The sequence below is a fragment of the Rhamphochromis longiceps genome, linkage group LG19, assembly GCF_057381845.1.
Source record: "Rhamphochromis longiceps isolate RC_006_pf linkage group LG19, R_longiceps_female_GT1.1, whole genome shotgun sequence".
Classification (NCBI taxonomy): Eukaryota; Metazoa; Chordata; class Actinopteri; order Cichliformes; family Cichlidae; genus Rhamphochromis; species Rhamphochromis longiceps.
Window position 1 is genome coordinate 27,037,643 of NC_140575.1, and position 20,155 is coordinate 27,057,797.

At 43.1% G+C, this 20,155-nt stretch overlaps 1 protein-coding gene across 2 annotated transcripts in view; it reads left to right on the top strand.

Annotated features, from left to right (window-relative positions):
- Positions 1–2,680: 2,680 nt before the first annotated feature.
- The window catches only part of msrab (methionine sulfoxide reductase Ab), a 42,181-nt gene continuing 24,706 nt past the window's right edge, over positions 2,681–20,155 (top strand). For both annotated transcript variants that reach the window (XR_014908807.1, XM_085391672.1), the window contains exons 1-4: positions 2,681–2,891; positions 10,366–10,434; positions 10,591–10,710; positions 15,095–15,199. Coding sequence is in view for 1 of the 2 variants with exons in the window: in XM_085391672.1 (XP_085247798.1) it covers positions 2,699–2,891; positions 10,366–10,434; positions 10,591–10,710; positions 15,095–15,199 (487 nt within the window). In the remaining variant the exon portion in view is untranslated. The remainder of the gene's footprint in view (positions 2,892–10,365; positions 10,435–10,590; positions 10,711–15,094; positions 15,200–20,155) is intronic.

Sequence of the window (20,155 nt, forward strand, 5' to 3'; positions counted from 1 at the left end):
CCATGTTGCTTTTAACTGACTGTAGGTTCAGCAGAGCAATCAAACCCTTTGTTTTTTCACACCATCCCACAATCCCACCTGCTTCGACGATACGATAGAGGGCCCTTTGAAAAGAACGAGGCGGCATGATTTATTATTCTAATTAGGTGAAGTGAGACTTTTGCAAAGCCACAATTACACTAAATCGCCAAAACAGTTTTCTGGTTGGCTGGCTCCTGTTCTGTTTAGATGTTAATCAGAGGCAGCTATTGACTTGAGGTGCAAACTGCTTGTGAGTCACACTATTGCTTGGTAATATCTTCAACAAACACACAAACAATCAGATGTTTGGAGTCCTTTACTAAATTGCAAATAGGCTTTTTGTCTTATTAAATAAAATTGTGTAAACCAGGTATGCAAGCCTGCTTCCCAACCATGTCGCCATCTAACAGAAGGCTTAACATGCAATGATACCGAGTACTGCAGTGTTTAATTCCAGGTCATTTCATAATTTCTTTGATACTCACTCACATCTGCACATCTCTTTGCTCTCACTCACTGACAATCAAGCAGCTGCAAGCTGGCATGCTCACTAAATCCTCTGCTACTACACACGAGTCACACGCCAGACATATGCAGTCGCTCTCCGCATGCATATATGAGCACGACCTGCACTAGTGCCCATTACGGAGCACGCACACACTCATGCGCACAGGCCCTCATACATGTTTACGTGGATGTAAGCACTCAGGCACAAGCAAATCCAAGTGCAGGCACAACTGAGTACTGCACTCATGGAAAAAAAAACACTATGCATATTATTAGAAATTAATGTGTTGGCAGAATGAACATATATACTTTTACAGACTCAGACTGACACGCAGGAGGAAATTAACCCACAACACAGAGTCCTTTTAGATCCAATCCATTCCTGTGGTTCTCATCTTCCACCCCTTCTCCCCTTTCCACTTCCTACATTCCCTACAACACCCTGAAAACACCCCAATCATCCTGCATCAACAGGCATGTGAACCTTGTGCTTGGTTCATCTCCTTCTATCGCTCTCTTTCTCCCTCACTCCCTCTCTCCGCTGCCTCCTCTATTTTCATCCGTGTGCTTCCACTCTCCTAGCTTTCGGGTAATTACCTGGCATTTGCATTGCAAAGTCCCCAATGCCGCCCTCAGCTCCTCCGCAGGTGATTGAGCTTCATTTCCCCAGCAGATAAGAGAGAGAAAGAGGAAGAGGGAGAGGAAAAGAGGATTGCGGCAGGGTGTGATGTTATTCTGGATTGCAGGATATAGGAACAATGCCCCAAATTCTTTGTTATTCTCATTGTCTGGTTCAGAGCGCACACAAAAATTTTTTTTTAAAGTTTCCGCACATAAATAATCACAGTCATTACTATCGCATCACCTGGTCTGGCTGTATTTGCAGTAAAACTCTGCTTTTTGACTGTTGCAGACTTGTAACTCTGAGTGACTTTTTTTAGACTAATAGTTTAAATAGTTTTGTGCCTTTGCCTTTTTCTGTGGGTTATAATTGCAAATCACACATCATATTAGTGCCAGTTAAAGACAGTGAAGGACACAATGATTGTTGTTGACTCCTGGGTGAACTTTCTCCCAAAGTAGGAGTTTTATCTGCCCAACAGTCCTAAACTAAAGATTTAGGACTTTTTGTTTAACAGACAAAACCAACAGATTCTAGAGTAGAAATTCTGGCACAATTAATTAGTTGTCCTTAGTTATCCATCAGCTGACCAATACTTTCAACTTTTCTTTACCTCTTAGTCTCTGTCTCTTTTGTCTGTTTCACAAAACTGAAATTATGTTCAGCTTTCAATCCAAGGCATCAGCTTTCATTGCTAATGAGATGTCAGATGATTGATAAGTATGCCTTTCTTGAAGACTTCAGACTGGAATTTGCGCCTTTTTAGTCATCGAATCATCATGAATGATGTCTCCAGACATAATATACGTGCACTAGTTGGGATTTTACATTCCCTCATCCAAGCATTTGTAAGTACACATTCTTCATTCTACATATTCTTCCATATGATTTTTCTAAAGAAAAATATAGGTGTCAGGTTTATAAGGCGGAAATAACCAAGAAGACCTGTGTTGTCCTCGGGATTCCCATATACTTGTTTGCCATTCACCTAGGGGTCATTTTTGACCCGAGGACAACACAAGGGTTTAAAGGGCATGACTTTTTCGATATTTTAGGATCGTTTATGTGGTCAGAGTTGTGTCCACGAAAACGTGGCCCATCTTCGTTTGCATTTCATTTATCCTGCAGGGCTTAGAGCCATTTTGTTAGATATTAACTGCGAGCTCTTAATGCTGTTTCTCATCAACGTTAACCACAAACGAGCATTACTTTATATAAAATACCACAAAGGGGAAATAACCTTCCATACATCTATATTCCAACCCGCTCCACCAGTAGCACCTCCTACAGAATGAGCGCTGATTACTGGCGAGTGCTCATTTACATGCTGGACACCGTGGATATTTATTTAAATTTAATTTCTTTCCCGCACACGGTGCTGTGCAGGCTTTTGTGCCAAAGTCATATTAACCCCTTGACTAGTTAATATGCAGTGCACGGCGTTGCCCACGCGCGATGAATATTCATATTGATGGCGTTTTCGACGACGTCTCTCCATCCCTTTCTCCCTCCCCTTTATCCCGCTATGTAACGGAACGACGTGGCGCTATGGAGGCATGCCGGAAGACTCGGGCAACCTCACATTTACGCCCTCAAACACAAACACAGATCGTGTGGCTCCTCGTAGTTTACGTGTGCTTCGCTGTCGCTGAAACAATGAGCGATAAAACACTTGATAAAACTCAGATGCCGAGCAGAGAGGCCGCGCTGAAAGGAAGGGAGGAGAAAATGGTCGTGGCAGGTAAATATCGCACGGTGGTGAGTTTGTACCAAGATAACAGTTGGCACGGGGGTGACACCTGGTGCTCCAGGTTACCTGTGGCACACGCACACGAGTGACATCAGAACAGCTCGTGTGAAAAATAGTGACAGAAAACAGCGTCGTTGTTAAGAAATTTTAAGTTCAGAGCAAGCAAAGTAAGATGTGCAGTTGGTACTGCTTTATAAACTAATTATTAAGTGTATAGATAGTTGAAGTACACAAGTAAGTAGCTGAAGTATACAAGGATTAAGGTGACAGCTTCCAAACAGTCGAAGCCTCTGCTCCATCTGCAGAATACTTACCAGCTGAGAAACTTGTTCTGCTGTTATTTTCCACTCTTGGTAGGAGGTGCTGATGCCCTGCATGACCACAGGTTTGAACTCGTTCCATTCTGCAGAAAAATAGGGGCAGCACAAATGAAAACAGTATTTTTCAGATTATAGTTATCAAGGAAAACCCAGGTTTCAAGTGGGTGTTAGGTTTCGTTATTTAATTTTTATTTCTTTTTTCACTTGTAAGTCCTTGACTTCATCTTGGCACAACGTAGGTGTTGGACGTTTTGTTCAGGGATCAATCCAGCCATATTAAAGGTTGAGACATATCACAACAGACACACTGGTTTGTGTTAACTGAAGTTATATCCCTGCGCACTGCAGTGTGTGCAACTGATGGTAAGGGCTTGTGACTGTTTATCCCGGACATTATGGCTGTCTTATGACAGAAATTGAAAATATGATCAGATCCAGAATCACGTGAAAGTCTGTCTTGGTGGATTTTCAACAAGTAAATCTTCCTCCACTTTTGTAACTGACCAGACCTGTTGTGTTGTCAAAACTCTGCAGCACAGTGAAAAATAGAAAGGCTTTCAAAAGTCAGGCAAAAGGAAGAGTAAATATATATATATATATATATATATATTTACTCTTCTTCTTCTTTGCATGCAACTTATTAATTTTGTGAAGCTATTAGTTACTGTTTGATGAACACTTACTTACAGAAATGAATGCCAACACATTGCAATAACCCCAAGGTGACACTGAACATAGTTTAGCAAACCGTGCTGGTAAACAACAATGGTAAATGTAACATACACGCAATGGTCATTTGCTTTAAGATAACCTACTACACACACACACAAACACACACACACACACACATATATATATATATATATATATCATTTGTAATGTTTTGAGTGTTAAGAAAGTATTTTACAGACGCTATATAGATGTTGATAATGGTGGCAGTTTATATAGCAAGAGTTAGGCACCAGACATACATACACTACGATCATTATAGTAAGAGAAGATTATCAGATTTCGGGTTGATTGATAGTCAAGAAAATTACTTAGGTTCAGGAAAAGCTCGGGGTTTGAATTAAACCACTTTCACAATGTTAACCACGTCTTAAAAAGCCTTCAGAAACCCCTGAAAGCGTACTTCTCCTGAAACTATATTTTTAGCTCATCCTGCCTGTGAACTTATTCCATGGCGGGGCATTTACAGTTCGTCCGTCCATCTACAATTCCTCAAGAATCGCTACTCCTCCTACAGTATTGGTCAGAATTTAATCAAACTTGCACACGTTTATCACCTAATGGGTCCTCACCTAAATTGTGCTCAAGGTGAAGGTCATACTTGTCGTTTTACGGGCAATAACATGAATTGCGATGGATTGTGAGCCGGATGAGTTACAGTGTCATTGACGTTCTGGCTCCAGTCTTTTCTCCACCTGAGCTGTAAAACTCAGCACAGCATCCTGAACAGTCAGTTTTTCAGTGACGGTTTTGGAGCAGCATTAATTACGGTGGCGTAAGAACAACACCAACACATTGATTCATTCTCCATTTGGGTTTTTCCCATGGAAGCTCTAGTATACTACAACCCTTCCATCCAGGCAGACTATGTACCGCCATATATAGTTTTAGTTTTGTTTTCCAAGCATTGCACAGTAAGTGAAGAGGCCATTTTACGATGACTAGAATGGATGCAGTATTTGTTGCTTAATTTATGTTGAATTAAATGTGTTTGAGCTGCAGGTCAGAATTATTTACTCTTTAAATTACAGTTTTTATTGGGTGGAAATAAAAATGTTAGTATTTGCTGGACTTTTGACATCACACTATGGGTTGCTGATATGGATACGATGACTAAGTAAATTGTATCCACAGAACTCTTGTGTTAGCCTGACATTTTCACAACTGTGGAGATATAAATATGGAGGTTTGGAGCTTTTTTACCTGCCCTGACATTAACTTTTCAAACCAAGTACCTCAGGATACATTTGCTGTGATACTATTTAGTAGAGTTGGAAATAAAAGTTATTTAATGTCTTTTTTTTTTCTACAAAAATGATAATAATCAAGCATGCCAACACCTGCCTTAAATGTGTCCTGAAGACGGAGCCAGTCTGCTATCAGTCTGCGATTGAATGGGGTTAAGTTAGCAATTACATGCAACCTGTTTCTGCAGCAATTAACTGTGATAGGTCATAGAAAAATCACATAACTGTTGCTGTCTACATGGACAGAAACTAATATTTAACTATTACATTTGTGCTCAGCAACTTTCCCTTTGTTTGAGCGGTTTGGTCGAGTAACATTATCTCAAGATGGTGGTGCATGAGATCAGCCCTCGCGTTTGTTGTATTTCCATAGTACTTTGATTTAATGAATAAAATGTCGATATTTGGTGTCACTGTACTGTATCTGTATTTTTCCCCTCACCCCTCTGTTTAGCCTGTTTAGTGAATTTGTGTGATGTAGTCTGTGGACAGTAATAAAATCTTTCAGTCAACAACAAAATCTGTAGTGGCAGCAAAAGCCTGTTGGGATATGTGGTGGGATTGTGTACAAATAGTTGTTGATTAAGTCAGGATAACACAAATCTGTTTGGATCAAGTCCTCAGCTCTGTTATAGCCATCCTGGCACAGAAAATGTCACATTTAAACAACTGAATGAAATCATTTTACTACTTTTTGCTGAACTGTTCGGAATATCATTCATTCTGTGAGTCAAACATCCCTGCCTCACCTCAGCTCGTCTTGTCGTTTCATTCACTTTTTCGTCTTATTAATTCGGGACCGCAAGGCCAGTATCAGTGTACCACCAAGGAGAATCGTGGTGTGATATGAACATAGATAGCTCTATCCACAAAGTGCATTGTGGGACCTGGGTGTGAGCGCATAGGATGAAGCCGTGCCGCAGCGTCCAGAGGTCCATCTGGGCATTATGCGCATGAAGGCTCCGCCCCGTCGTAAGTTCCTTCTCCGTCTGTTGAAGCAGCTCGGAGACACCGCATGGCAGAAATCTGTTCCTCCCCTTTCACCATGGGGGAGCAGTTTAGATGGGGTCGTTCAAGTGTGTGTATGTGTGTGTTGGAATAGCATGCTTCTGTGTTTGACGGTGTGAGCCATTAAGCATGAGTAATTTAAGGATTGCAAGAACGGTCTCCACATATGCCCTGTGCTGTCCCAGCCTCGTGTGTGTCCGAGTGCACGCACTTGCGTCCTGTCCACAATGAAGATCGCTAATTTTGAAAGCTACTTCTAGCCTTCCATTTAAAGAAGCACCCCGTTTCTTGTTCAGATGTCCTGTTGTCCTGTGTTCTCTCCCTTCCTTGCTCCAGTCTGTATAATGTACTCAGTGACCTTGGCGAGAATGATCCAGTGGCAGATTGCTACATGGTAGGGGCACAGTAGCTATTATTTTGAGTCAGTGCGGGATAGACTGCCAATATTTCTTCTAAACAGGATGGGGGAGGTCAGCTGACTAAAATCAATCTCTGCTACATGTTTCACTATAACTCTTAAAAGCAGCTTCATAGAGAAGATATATTTCTGGTGTTATACCTCTGTTGCTTCTCTTCCGTCTCTTGATGCCCTTGGGTTCCTAGTTTTGGAAAGAGCTTGGAGGGGGAGAAAGCATGCATGTGTTGAGTAAACATATAAATTAAGTATCCAAACAGAAGATAAATAAATGAGAGATTTGCTTATGGGCGGTCCTGCAGCTCACTGATTTTTACTAGAATGTCAGCGCAAGAACATAACCTGAAATCTGTCATTTGATTCTTGTATGGTTTCCATACCACAGTCAGTCAGTGAATTGGAGACCTTTACACTCTTCATGCATCTTGGTCAGTGCACTCTGGAGTAAACCCCTCTGTGACACTAGCTGTATAGAAAATCATTGGATTTGCTCTCATATATGTGTAGGGGGAGAATGAGCATTTTTCTTGGGCCACTTGGAGACTGTTTTATTTTTTTTCCCATCACACCGGCTTGTGTTAGATTTGCGGGCAGGCCCAAACAGGATGCTCCTCCATCTTTGAGGAAGGGGAATAGTGGAGCTGATGTAATAATCGCAATCTTTTTCCAACCCAGAATAGTGACTGTGTGAGGTGTATGTATGCATCACAATAACAAGTTGGGTTAGTTGTTTACAGGCCACAGCAGCAAAGTTTTCATTACTTACCTTTTAATGGTATTTTTTTTTATCCCCCCCTCCCCAATTTGTTCCACTCTTTCTCGCCCCTACCCACCCTCCCATTCAGCAGAGGAGTAGTTGGCAGCGGCATAAAGCATCAGCCTGCTCCGACGACTCGTGCCTGAGTCCCTGCCAACCTGTGTGAAGCTAGGAAGGGGAATAGGAAAGAGGGAGGGAAGGGGACGAAAGAGAGGAAAGCGATAGAATGGATTTTTTTTTTTGGAAGGAAATAAACAGAGCAGCCTGGAAATCAACCTTCCAATGCCAGTTTTGGCATCCAGGGATAGAACCTCTCCCGGGTCCCTGTGAGGAGGCAGGAGCGCTTGGACTTCAGTTTTACGGGTGAGAAACACGGGATCACGGGTAGAAGCGGAGGTTAACAAAGACTAAATACCCACTAAAACAAGTCAAACTGGGCTTTATTGTCCGCTAAACAACAGACAGATTGTTGTCCCCTTGACTGGTGGTAAGCTTGATTCAAGCAGAGTGGCAGGGTGTCCGGGTTTGATTTTTCTGGTTCTGGTCCAGCCGCCTACAACCGACATCCTAAAAGCAACAAAAGGTGACCAACGTATTCCGCTTCTGTCCTGCTGCACTGTATAGAAGGCGCAGTGCTTTTCAGATATCCGAGAAAGCAAAGACACGCAAAAAAATTACGCCCATATCTCATCCAAGTTGGGAAAAAAAGCCTTTTCATGAATCCTTCCCCCATATTCAGCCTGTTTTCTCCTTTTGTAAGCCCAGTCAGTCACCCTCCCTGCTTGTTTTTTTTTTTTTTTTTTGTCGTCCTCTGTTCTTTCTTTTGCTGGCGTAGTGAGGGAGCGTAGTGAGGGTATTCAGTTCTTTCTCAGTGCCTGCGTGTGTTAGATGGGGTAATTCTGGCAGAGTGGGGTGTGGGCGCTGGTCTGGAGGGGGAGGGCGGGGGGTGCTGGACCAGGCACAGTGAAAGGAGCCAGCCTGGCACTGTCTGGACCTCTGCCAGATGCTCCCTGGGAGAAACACCCACTGCAGAGGTTGGTGTGCAGGTGATTGTGTGGCTGGTTGCGTGCATGCAGGCAGCCGCGCACATGTTTAGCAAGAAGGGAGTGAGGGATGATGGGAAGGTGGTGCGAGGAAGAGAGTGTGAAGTGAAGATGGAGAGCAGCTGACAGAGATGAGAGGGCGAGGAGATTTGGCTCTGAGTTTCCTTCTTTGGACAGTGCTGTGTCGGCATATTCTTGGCTAACTTTGTTTTTACCTCTCTCTCTCTCTTTTTTGTTTGTTTATTTGTTTGTGTGTTTGCTTTCTCCGTGTTCTCTTGGATGAAGTGCTTGGTCTTTTTATATAGCGCCCAAAGGCATGGTGGTCCGAAAGCCAAAAAGAATCCTTCACTGCCTCTCTGCTACCCTCATCTGTTGCTTCTCACTGGCTATTTACGCCTTTTATTGTTTTGGCAAGCTTGATCTCTCCTCCTCCCACTTCTCCTCCTTCTCTATCGCACACTCTTCTCCCTCTCACTCTCTCAGTTTCGCGCTCTCTTTCTCTCTCAGTCGTTTGGCAGCTACAGTACTTTTTATCGTCGTGGCCAGAAACAAAGGACAAGAGGGTGAGAGTGAGCGGAGGATAGAAACAATGCAAATTCACAGGGAAAAAACGGAAGATATCTAATGTTCTCACACCTCCTCAAGTCACCTCCATCGGATGAGAATATTTTGCCCGTACAGGCACTCATATACTTTGACTGGAGTTAACTGTGCTCGTGAACATGACCTAGCACTGCCAAACAACCTGCTGCTGAAAGACAGCACTGTCGCACAACAGGAGGGCAAGAAGAGACCGCCTTAGGGCACCCAGGCCCCCGTGACATTTTACTTCTTTGTGCTTGTGCAGTGTGCTACTCCACAGTAAAAAACAAACAGTTTTTTGTCAAGTAACAGAAGTGCCTTAGCACGCCAAGAAAGTATTATCAGCTCAAGTGTACTCTTTTATTGTGTAGTCTTCCAAACACTTAATCTTAAGGGCCCAAGCATTCAGAAACTGTTTCTTTTCTGTGCTCTGCTGTCTGGGTTCGGAACGATTTCTGGAAGCCTAAACTGAAGGTAGCTGCTGTTCTTTGGCCTTTTGTCGCAGAGGGAGATCATCCCATCTAGGAAATGAACTATTATGTCCGTATCAGATTAGAGATTGTTTTTATTCAGGTCAGTGTTGCACATAACATTTCTGAGCAGCCAGAAAGTAATCGCACATTGAACTCAGCGCAAGCGTCCATTATTGGGATGTGCCTAAGCTCTTAGTGTACCCCGTGGCCTGTTTATCTGTAGACTAATATTAGTGGTTGCAGTACAAACCAGCCTTGCTTAGTGGAGATTTGCACGCTAAGTCACCTCAGTCTTCTTAAACCCTAATCCCCCTCACACATCTGCGAGCTACACACTCACACACACACTTCCTTTTTAGCACTCTAATTCCACTCAGCACAGTTGGCAGTAGAGTGCTACCTCTCAGCACTCCAGTTTGTTTTACTTATTGGGTATTTTTAACATGATGAAGATTAGGGTGGCATTGAGTCTACTTGCAGTGCTCTTCCCCACATGTGAGGTTATACAGGCTCACGCCCTTGAAGTGTAGTCATCTTTTTTGCTTTGTGGACGCCCAGTGGTGTCGAGCTGCACACTAAACACGCTTTCATTCCACATAAAGTGAAGTAAGAGGGAGAGAGATCAGACAGAACTGCTGCTTTGTGTTTAATTGTGTGTATTGAGGAGAGGACAGCAGGGATAGAATAGCAGTCAAAGCTGTGTAATCCCTTAAATGTCTTTCCTGCACAGAAGCCTCTGGCTTTGATTTGCTGGCCCGGGGCAGCCTGTAAAGACTTGTGAGGCCAAATCGAGGCGCCTAATAGGCCTCTTTGCTCTCGTATTGTAATTTGTACTGTTGCAACACTGTGTTATGGTCTGAAGCCATATTTGCACACTGTTTCTCTTCACAGACAAGCATGCAGTCAATGGGAATCCAACTGTGGAGCCTTTCCCAGAAGGGATGGAGACCATCATGTTTGGTGAGACTGCACAATCACACTTTTGAAAAATCAGAAATAAACCAATATGGCATCCTCTTTTACCAGTTTGTGGTTAGTAACACATTTTGGCGAGAAGCTGGTTTTACTGTAGCGCTGAAGCAGGGGCGATTCATGCATTTGTTTGTGCGCATCCAGGAATGGGCTGTTTCTGGGGAGCCGAGAAACTTTTCTGGCGACTTCCGGGAGTCTTCTCCACACAAGCGGGCTATGCAAGTGGCTTCACACCAAACCCCACTTACGAAGAGGTCTGCTCAGGTACTGCGCTTTTACGCATTTGTGTAATTATACCTGCACTTTGATTTATAATAACCGATCATGCTACCTTCCCCTGAGCAGGACATTTTACTGTTACATCTATGGCCAAAATAAAACAGATAAACAGCTGGAAAGGTTGCTTTAAGTAAAGCTATCTCTTCCTCTTGCTCCTTCCCTTCATCTGCAGTCAACTACTCAGAATGCACCGCTCCAGATGGGCTGCACCCACCCGTCCCCACCCCCCCATGACCTACTTGTAAGGATTGGGCTCTGTACTGTGCTGTACTGCGGCGTTTTTGCCAACAGAGGTTACTGTGTATGAAGCGCCATAGATTGGGCTTCTTTCCCTGAGAGTTTGATTTGGCGAACGTGCCGGAGATGAAGGCATAAATCCTGAGTATTTGCAGTCGGAGGCTTTGAAAATGTTTGGCTACCTGTCTGAATCCCTCTAAATTAGTCTCTCAGCGGTCCTCATCATGACAGTCGAAAAGATTTATGTAGGCAGTTGATGTATATATTCAAGAGAATATGTTAGATTTTACTCTCCTTTTCCCTCCCTTGTGTTTTAGGAGATATGAGTGTTAGTTTGAGGCTTCTCCATCACTCCATACTGGCATAATGTCTAGGTGAAGGCACAGCATGTGTAAAGGAAGGGAAAGATGCTCTGGGCTTAGTTGGCAGATTTTCTGAGCAGAGCCCTTCATAGAATTTCTATGTTTCTATCTGTTCTCCTCCCAGTCCTGCTTTCTGTCAGTTTCCCAGCAACACGATGGTCAGCTATGGAGGAAGATGGAGATGGAGACAGATGACAGAAAAAGAGAGACTGAGTGACGAAGCAAGTGGGGAAATGGGTAAAATAAACTTTTGAGGAAAAAAAGTGTGAGAAAGAATGGTTACCTGTCCATCGGCTGAGAGAGTGCAGGCGTCGCTCCATTGGCCATGACGGAGCAGAACACTGCGACGGCATGAGACCGAGGAGCTGTCAACACAGCCAAGGCAGGACAGACAGACAGACAGAAAGAAGGGGTTGATGGAACTGTCAGAAGAGCCAGGGAGGGATAGAAGGACAGGCTGGATGCTCTGACAGACAGAAATAGAAGAGGTTGAGGTGCAGTCAGATTCGACAGACACAGACAGACAGCTGGGAGTGATGAGAAAATGATGTTATTATCAATGAGCATATTTGAACTAATTTGTAAAACAGTCCATTGCACGAGATGTTTGCGATACAGAATCAAAGGCTAATGCTGATACCTTTCAGTTCTACCGTGCTGCATGAAGATGAATCCAGTCCTCCAACCATAACAGTCAGATAGACTGCTGATCATATCAATGGATTTTTAAAAATCTCTCATTAGTTTGTTATTTTCTGCCAAACCTTAGTAAACTAACAAGTGGTAAAATTGGTTACAAAAAAAGGTTGGTGATTGTTATTAGAACAAAAAAAACCCATAAATTCCAGACTCCAGTGTTTTGCTTATATCCTCACAGCGACACAGCACCACTACACGACTTCCATGTTTTCCACTTTAGTTCAGTTTATATCTTACAGATAGAGTTAATGGAGGCCATGTGTAGATCTCTAAGGTATAGGCCGTAAATTCTATTTCAGTGCAGGATCTGAACTATTAATATCACAACCACTATAATAAATAGGAGTGGAAGAAAGGAGAAAGACTGTGACTGTTTATATAGTCTTTCATACACTTTTGATTTGGGTTGGAAGGTCAGTTGTGTTTTGTGATTGAATATAGGACTTTTCTATAAGGAACCACTGTGATTATGTTGTGTCATTCACTGTGACTTGGAGCAGTGAGCAGAAAGTTTGCAGTAAATATGGCTTTGCTATAGGGCCATTACTGCAATAGAGAGTGTGTGTTTTATTGCTTCATGCTGTTTTGGCTCTGGATGATTGCTACTGGCATAAGAAACTTGTAAGAGAAATGTCAGAAGGCAGTAGCCCCAATGTGAAGTTATATTTTTCAAGAATGCATTCTTCAGCACAGGCGTAGCTTCTGAGTGCATTCATATAGCCACTGTGGGTGAAATAACAATAATTATACTTAAGACTCTTGTTTGCTCACTGAAGGTAATTCCAAGTATTTCTGTGGATTTCCAAAGCTTTTTCACTCATTGCTGTTTATAACAGCAGATAACAATTAAACTAAAAAGGCCAACGGGATGCCATGTTGGGCTTTGAGGTATTTTTCACCCAGAGGGCTGTTCACCTTGCTGAAGGGTCCTTCAGCCAAAAATTGAATCTCTAGCAGCTTTAGTGTTGCTGGCCTTTTCCACTTTCACCCCTTTCATGTGCGACAACCCTGAAGAGTCATACCACAGTCATATTATTTCAGATCTTAACAGCTATTTTTGCTCCAGCTGAATTTCTACCATTTTTGTTGAGTTGCTCACAGCATGACTGCCAGTCTGCAACCACACTCACTGTTCTGTGTTTGCAGAATGTTTGCAATCCCACAGAGTTAGAGGTTTTATACAGGTAATACATATTAAATATGCCAAGTCCAGTATTATGCATAGTCTCGAGCCACCCCTCATTTCTTTATATTTTGCTAATATATTTAGCTAACTGTGTTACACCAGATAAATGACATCTGAAAGTGATGTCATTAAGAAATAATCCAGACCTGACCTAACACAGGACCCAAGAGATGCATCTGGCCCATCAGCTGATCCACCAGCTGTTCACTGAAGTCATAAGAAATGATTTCAGGGTGAGGGTGGCTGTTAAGAATTCAGTTCAATTCAATTCAGTTTTATTTATACAGCACCAAACCCCAACAACAGTCACCTCAAGGCACTTTATATAGTAACGTAGACCCTACAATAATACATACAGAGAAAAACCCAACAATGATAAGATCCCCAATGAGCAAGCACTTTGGCGACTGTGGGAAGGAAAAACTCCCTTTTAACAGGAAGAAACCTCCAGCAGAACCAGGCTCAGGGAGGGGAAGCCTGCTGCAACAGAGAGTATTTAAAGCATTTTTTAAAGTATTTAAAGGTCTTTTGAGACGATTATTGCAAATTTGCAATTTTTGGTTTAAATTGTCGTGTAACTGAGATCCAACAGTTAGTGTCTTCAGCCATCTATAAAACACAGTGGAGGATCTGTCATAGTGGTGTTGAGGATCGTATCATAATTGATGGAATAATGAATGCAGAAAACTGCCATCAGATTTTTATCCACTATGCAGTGCCATCTGGAAAGCATCTGAAAGCAGTGGCTCCATTTTCCAGCATGATAATGATCCCAAACACACTGCCAATGCATTTAAAGCATACCTGGATAGAAAAACACACAGAAAGCTTGACTAAGAGAGTTCAGACTGTGTTGAAGAATAAAGGTGGTCATATGAAATACTGTCTTTCAAGCTCCTATATACTGTACTTCTATGAGTATTTGCACATTTCATTAAATAGCTCCACCTGTTTCCAATTTTCCTTGCAAAATATAAACACTTGAGGAGTTTTGCTGCACAATATGCTTATATATTACAATCTAAATCTAAAAATATGCTTAAAGTTTCTAGCATCACCTTTTTTTTCCAGAAATTAGTTAATACACACTCCTTGACTTTGGTAACAACAGTTTAAATAAACGAACTCCTCCATTTTCATTTGGCACACCATGTTCCTCTGAGCATCATTTAGAAAAGAGAAAGTTGGTTTCAAACCAGATGCATGAATTTGGCAGACATTCATCTATTATCTGCAATGCACCTGATAAATCTTTCTGTGTGGGCATCTTTTGTGTGTGTGCTGTATACTGTACTTACAGTTTCTTCTGAAGCAGTTCCAAGCTGACACCTCTGTCTTTATGTTTAGAAGAAAAATGTGTTTGCAAAGGGGTGCTTGGCGTTTGAGATTACCTTTTCTGCTCTAAATGTGTTTCCCGTTGCGGATGCACCTACATGTGAGACTTAAAGCAGCTCCTACTTTGTGAATGCCTGCAGGCAGCTTGTTGAAGCTTCGGGGTCCTGGCAGCTGCAGACAGGAGTGAGTGCTTTTGGCAACCTCCACCATAAACCCCAACATTGACTGCTTTCTCTCTTGCTCTCTCTTTCTATCTGAATCTCTCTTTCTGCCACTTTCTCTCTCCCCATTGTGCCATGAGCAATGGCTGACTGTCTTCTACCTGTGGCACCTGAACTCACTGCACAAGCATCCCACTCATGAGCTCTCCTTTGCAGTTTTCAGTAGGCAATTGTTTTAAATTTAATCAGCTGTTACAGTATGTCCAGTGTTTGTGGTGAAATGTAGGAGAACAGAGTGAAATAAGGAGAACCTGGATCGAGTGGACATCATAAGAGGGGATGTCGTGTCACTTTACTTAGATTAATGCAAATTTGTGCTTCTCCACTAGGTCTGACAGGTCACACCGAGGTGGTGAGAGTGGTGTTCTCCCCCCAAGACATCAGCCTTGAAGAACTGCTTAAACACTTTTGGGAGAAGCACGATCCAACACAAGGTAGCAGCGCACACATACACTCACAGACAAACCCCAAAGTTGCCCTCAAATAAGTCCTCTCCCAAGGGGCACAGGGTGTATTAGAGCAGAAGGATGATGCCCAGACGTGTGCCTGTGTGTGTGTGTGTTGTGGTGGGGGGAGGTCTCATGGGTGTAAGTCAACGCCAGACAGTGTTAATGTGTCTGAGATCCAGCCATCCATGGAGAGACCCACCAGTGCGGTGCATGTTCAAGCTCCCGAAAACCTCACTGAGCATGTGCGTCTTTCTTACTTTATTATATGTATACCAGCCTTTTGTCGTTCACTACACATATTGGATTCTGGGTGACGCAATGATGATACTAAATTTGCTCATTTCTAGGTTGAATAACGTCTTTGGATTTTTATGTTATTGTGCTCACTTGTGCTTCATCCGTGGGTTTAGTCCCTTAACGACATATCTGAAGTAGTCAGTGACAGGAAGCTGGTGACTGTTCAGAAACTTTGGAGCGACGTCGTAACAGCTCGCTTAACTAATTCAGATGCTTCACTTGTGATCGCTATTCCATCGCACTTGCACAGCATCGACAAGGACCACATCCCCCAAAAGCCATATCTCTTCTTTTCTTCAAGTCTGTTGCTCTCTTGTTTTCTGTGCTCACTGGAGGAGGTGATGTAAGAACATTAATGCACCGGGAGGATATGTAGAGGGTGTGTGCATCTATGTGTGTGTGAGAGACAGAAAGGACAGGCAAAGAGGTACTGTGCTCACTTATATTGAATGTAGGGAGGGGCATGACAACTTGGGAAGAGATGGATCAAAGATTCATAGGCCCGACCTTCAGGCTTGTGTGCACGCACGCAACACTCACAGTAACGTTGCCCGTGACGGTTTTGTCATCCCTTTTGCATCTGTCATGATTGCTCTCTCATGATCGCTCCTGGTGTGACCTACATACACTGGAATGTCAGCCATGTTTGTGCGTCTACCGCAAATACCCAGATAAATACAAGCATAAGCTTTTCACTTCGGCTGTTCTACATGAGGCAGGATTTTGGAAGGATGCAGGGGAAGAAGAAGCTACTGAGCGCTGAAGATCATCCAAGAGCCCCATCCTCCTAATCAGAAGGGATTCTTCTCCTGTTGACCACAGCTGAGAGCAGAGACACGTCTTACTGGGGGCAAAGAGTCGAGCTGACACACCACGGTGAAAAAGCAGTGAGGCCAAAAGACTAGTCATGCATTTCCCTTGACTCGCTGCCTTGTCTCATCTCATGTTTTATTAATAGTGTGCAGCTTATTGTCTATGCACTATGTATTTTTATTTTTATTTTTTTGTCACAGGTAAGATCAGACGACATATTTTGGAATAACCACAAACTCAAATGTACTTTTTTCTCAGTCTCCCTGAGTGTTGCTCCTTTGCGCGTGACTTAAATGTGAATCCCGGCCGTTTCTCTCTTCTCAGATTCCGGGTTCACGTGTAGCAGAAATTCCTCTGATTTGACAAATGTAGCATGGAGTGGTGGAAAAGGGCCCGCTGGCTGTGCCTTCACGCATGCTTAAGCTCCAATTTATTCTGTCCACCTTAGAGCTGGGCTTAAAAGAGAATGGAGAAATTAAGGAAGTTCACTCTTTTCCCTTTTAACTGCACACATTCACTAGAGATCGTATATGAAGACGAGCCCGGGAGCATTACGAATTCTGTTTTCTCCTGGCACGTATCAAAACAGCAGAGGTTTGATAGATATAGATATATATCTATAAAAACATATGCGCGTGTGTGTGTCGGGGGGGCAATGCACAGGTGCATATTCAGTTGCATGTAATGCTTCCCTTTTAATGCGTTCATGTGGGTGTGTGCATGCACATATGTGTGTGCGCGCGTGTATGTGTTTTGATATCTGTGCCTCTCTGCTTTGCCTCAGTTCAAAAGGGTTTAGTCCCGACAACGTGATGTCGGGCTGCGTCAGCTCCACCAATCCCAGCCTGGATAGCAACATTAGCAGCCAATCAGAAACTCCCAGCAGCCTTTGCTGTGTGCCCCCTTTCCATATTCAGCAACACTAGTCTCAATCTGCTGGCTTCTTTGGGATGTTGCATAAAGCCACCCCCACACCCCCCCATTCCAACATGCTTCCATATTATAAGTTTCTCATGTCTACGTTCAGTCAACTCTTCAGGAGCACCCCTCCACGCCAGTGAATGACAAACTCTCAACAGTCGGGTGACATTGCATGTCAGAGGGCAGCAGCCATTTTGTTGCATCTTGAAAGCTGAAAACGTGATTTCGTTGAGGATGATCACCGCTGACTTGCGAGCCCATCCAGTTTTTCTTTCGCTTTAATGCGGACTCCGGCGCAGTAAAATTTTACCTTATGCACAAGTGCCCACTATGCCTACTTTAAGCTTTAATTAAGCTTTGCTTCATTTGAACATACACTTAAGAGCACACCCATGCATACTGTGCATGCAGAGAGTGTACACAGCAGCATAGGCTGCTTGTCAGTGTATTCACTGGACGAGTCCTTGTTACAGAGGCCTGTAGGCCCGGTTTCACTCTCTGTTTTTGCTATCTCCGCACTCCCTGTGGAAGATAGGAGCACCTAATCTGGTCATTTCTTTATCCTGCCAACCTTTCAGCGCAAACCCCACTGTTTCTCTCTGTTACTTCAATATTTGCCTTACCACCCTTTTTTTTTAATCCTTAACCCTTTTAAACAAGCACCCCCCCCCCTTTTTTTTCTCTGATTTCTTATTCTGTTTTCTATCTTCTTTCCTCCAATTCTTTCCTCTGTGTTTGCACATTCTGTCCCAGTTTCCCCCTCTCCTCCTGTCTCATCCTATCACCCCCTCCGCCTTCCCACCCCACCCATTTCACCTGCACCCCCTACCCCTGTCCCTTTTGCAGTGAGTGGAGCGGAGGGGCAAGTGAGAGAGCAAACGGCCCGGAGCCCGTCAGTACATCCGCAGAGCAGCACAGTGAGTCGACCGCTCCCTGAGGCCATCCGCTCATCACACAAACACACTCACATTCACTCACTCCTCTTTTATCTCTTAGTCACTCTCTCCTCCCTGCTCCTCATCCCCCCCCTCCCCCCCGCTCTCCTCATCTCTTCCTCCGTTCCCCTTGTCCCCCACCCTCTCCGCCGCCCTTCATCTTAACAAGCGAGGCTTTTCCCCTCCTCATTGTTTCCTCCCCATCTCTTTTTCCCCTTCTTTGCTTCCTCTTCCCTCATTCCCTCCATCCTCTCTATTTTTTGAGGCCATGCAGTATTTATGTTGTGGGCTGCTGATGCTGCGTCAGTGAACAGACATCACAGGCGTACGCCGATAGACACAAAAACACAAGTGTACAACTAAAATGGCCGACGCATCTGTCCTCATTTGATAGCGTCTGCACCATACATGCATGCTAACCTTTGTAGGTTAGATACTTTAAATAGTTTAGTTAAAAAGAAGAAAAGAAAAAAATGATTGTGAGGGGTTTTTTACATTTGAGCTTGGGGTTTTTTTTTTGTTCTAAAATCTATATTTTACAATATGAATGTAAGTTGCACAGCATTGTTGCTGCATTACATTCTATATGACAAGCTGTATTTAAATGGCTTATTGCCTATCACACATAAACATGATCTATTTGAGTCACCCTAGCAGCGGTTACTTTCTGACAATTGCAATGAGCATGAATATTCCTTTATGTAATATCTTCACCCCAGCTGGCGGCGACACACGTCAATTCCCTGTTGGGGTACCCCCGTGTCCCCCCCGTGTCACCACATCCCTCAATTTCAGGGGTGCCCGTGCACATCCAAAGCCAAAATCCCACAGGAGATGACCTTGACATATAACCCATGACCTCTGCAACCCCCCACACTTCTAATCCAACCCTGTTTCTCTCCTGTGGTTGGCTGAGGTTGGCGGGCTCATTACCAGGTGTCGGTTATTACACCCTCACACATGCTGACGGCCTTAATTTATGGAGATTGAGGCACGTGTGTTCACAGCGTGGGGGTTGAGTTCTGCATGTCCATTTGAATATGTTAAAGTTTTCTAACATTTTCATACTTCAATATTTCGATGTATTTTTTTCAATTTACAAATTTGCAACCTTTCTTTCTGTGGGTTTTTGTGAACGTATTCATATTTCGTGGTAATAACCCAACACTGATGACAACTGGACTGAAAAAATATATTTAAAACAAACAGAGCTAGACATGAGATTTGGGGTTCCAAAGGTAAGTGTGGTTTCTTCTTTCAAAATTAAAGTCTAAACTAAAGTGTTTTTCAGAATAAAGAGTGATAGTGTCCTAAACATTTTAAGTTTTTTGACTGCCTGTCGTACATTTAATTTGACAGCACACAAAATGAGATCAAATTTATTAAAAGAAAAATAAGATGTGCAGCATTTGAAAAATCAATATTTAAAAAAACATATTCCCTCCAGGGAAGAGAAACTGCATGTACTTAATTCTGGACAGAAACTCAAAGAAGTTAGAGTGTTATTATTGTAACTGTTAATTTGGAGCAGTCAGGGTTTTTTTTTTATATTTCTGTTTACTTCATTTTTACATAATTATATAATATGTAAATTTGATCCCAGTAGGAGGTTTGGGTTTGCTGAAACTGCTGACCTGAACTCTGTCTAAAGTAGAGAGGGATATAACTCGAGGAATCCAACTTATGCTCTCAGTATGGACTGACTGGAGTACAATGGTAGAGCTCGCTTCACTGTTGGAGCAGCTAAAAATAAACAGCTCAGGGTTAGAGTCACAGTGGTCTGACAACATGCCCAGAACTATGAAGTGATCATGTTAGAGAGCACTGCTCCTGTATGGAGAAATTAAAAACAGTAAGATGAGGCAGCTTTTCAAAAGAGGTAACTGCAGCTATCTACCTCATGCATTGTCACATAAACAGATGTAGTCGCGGTAACATCCCTGAGAGTCACAGCTCTGATTTAAAACTACCTCCT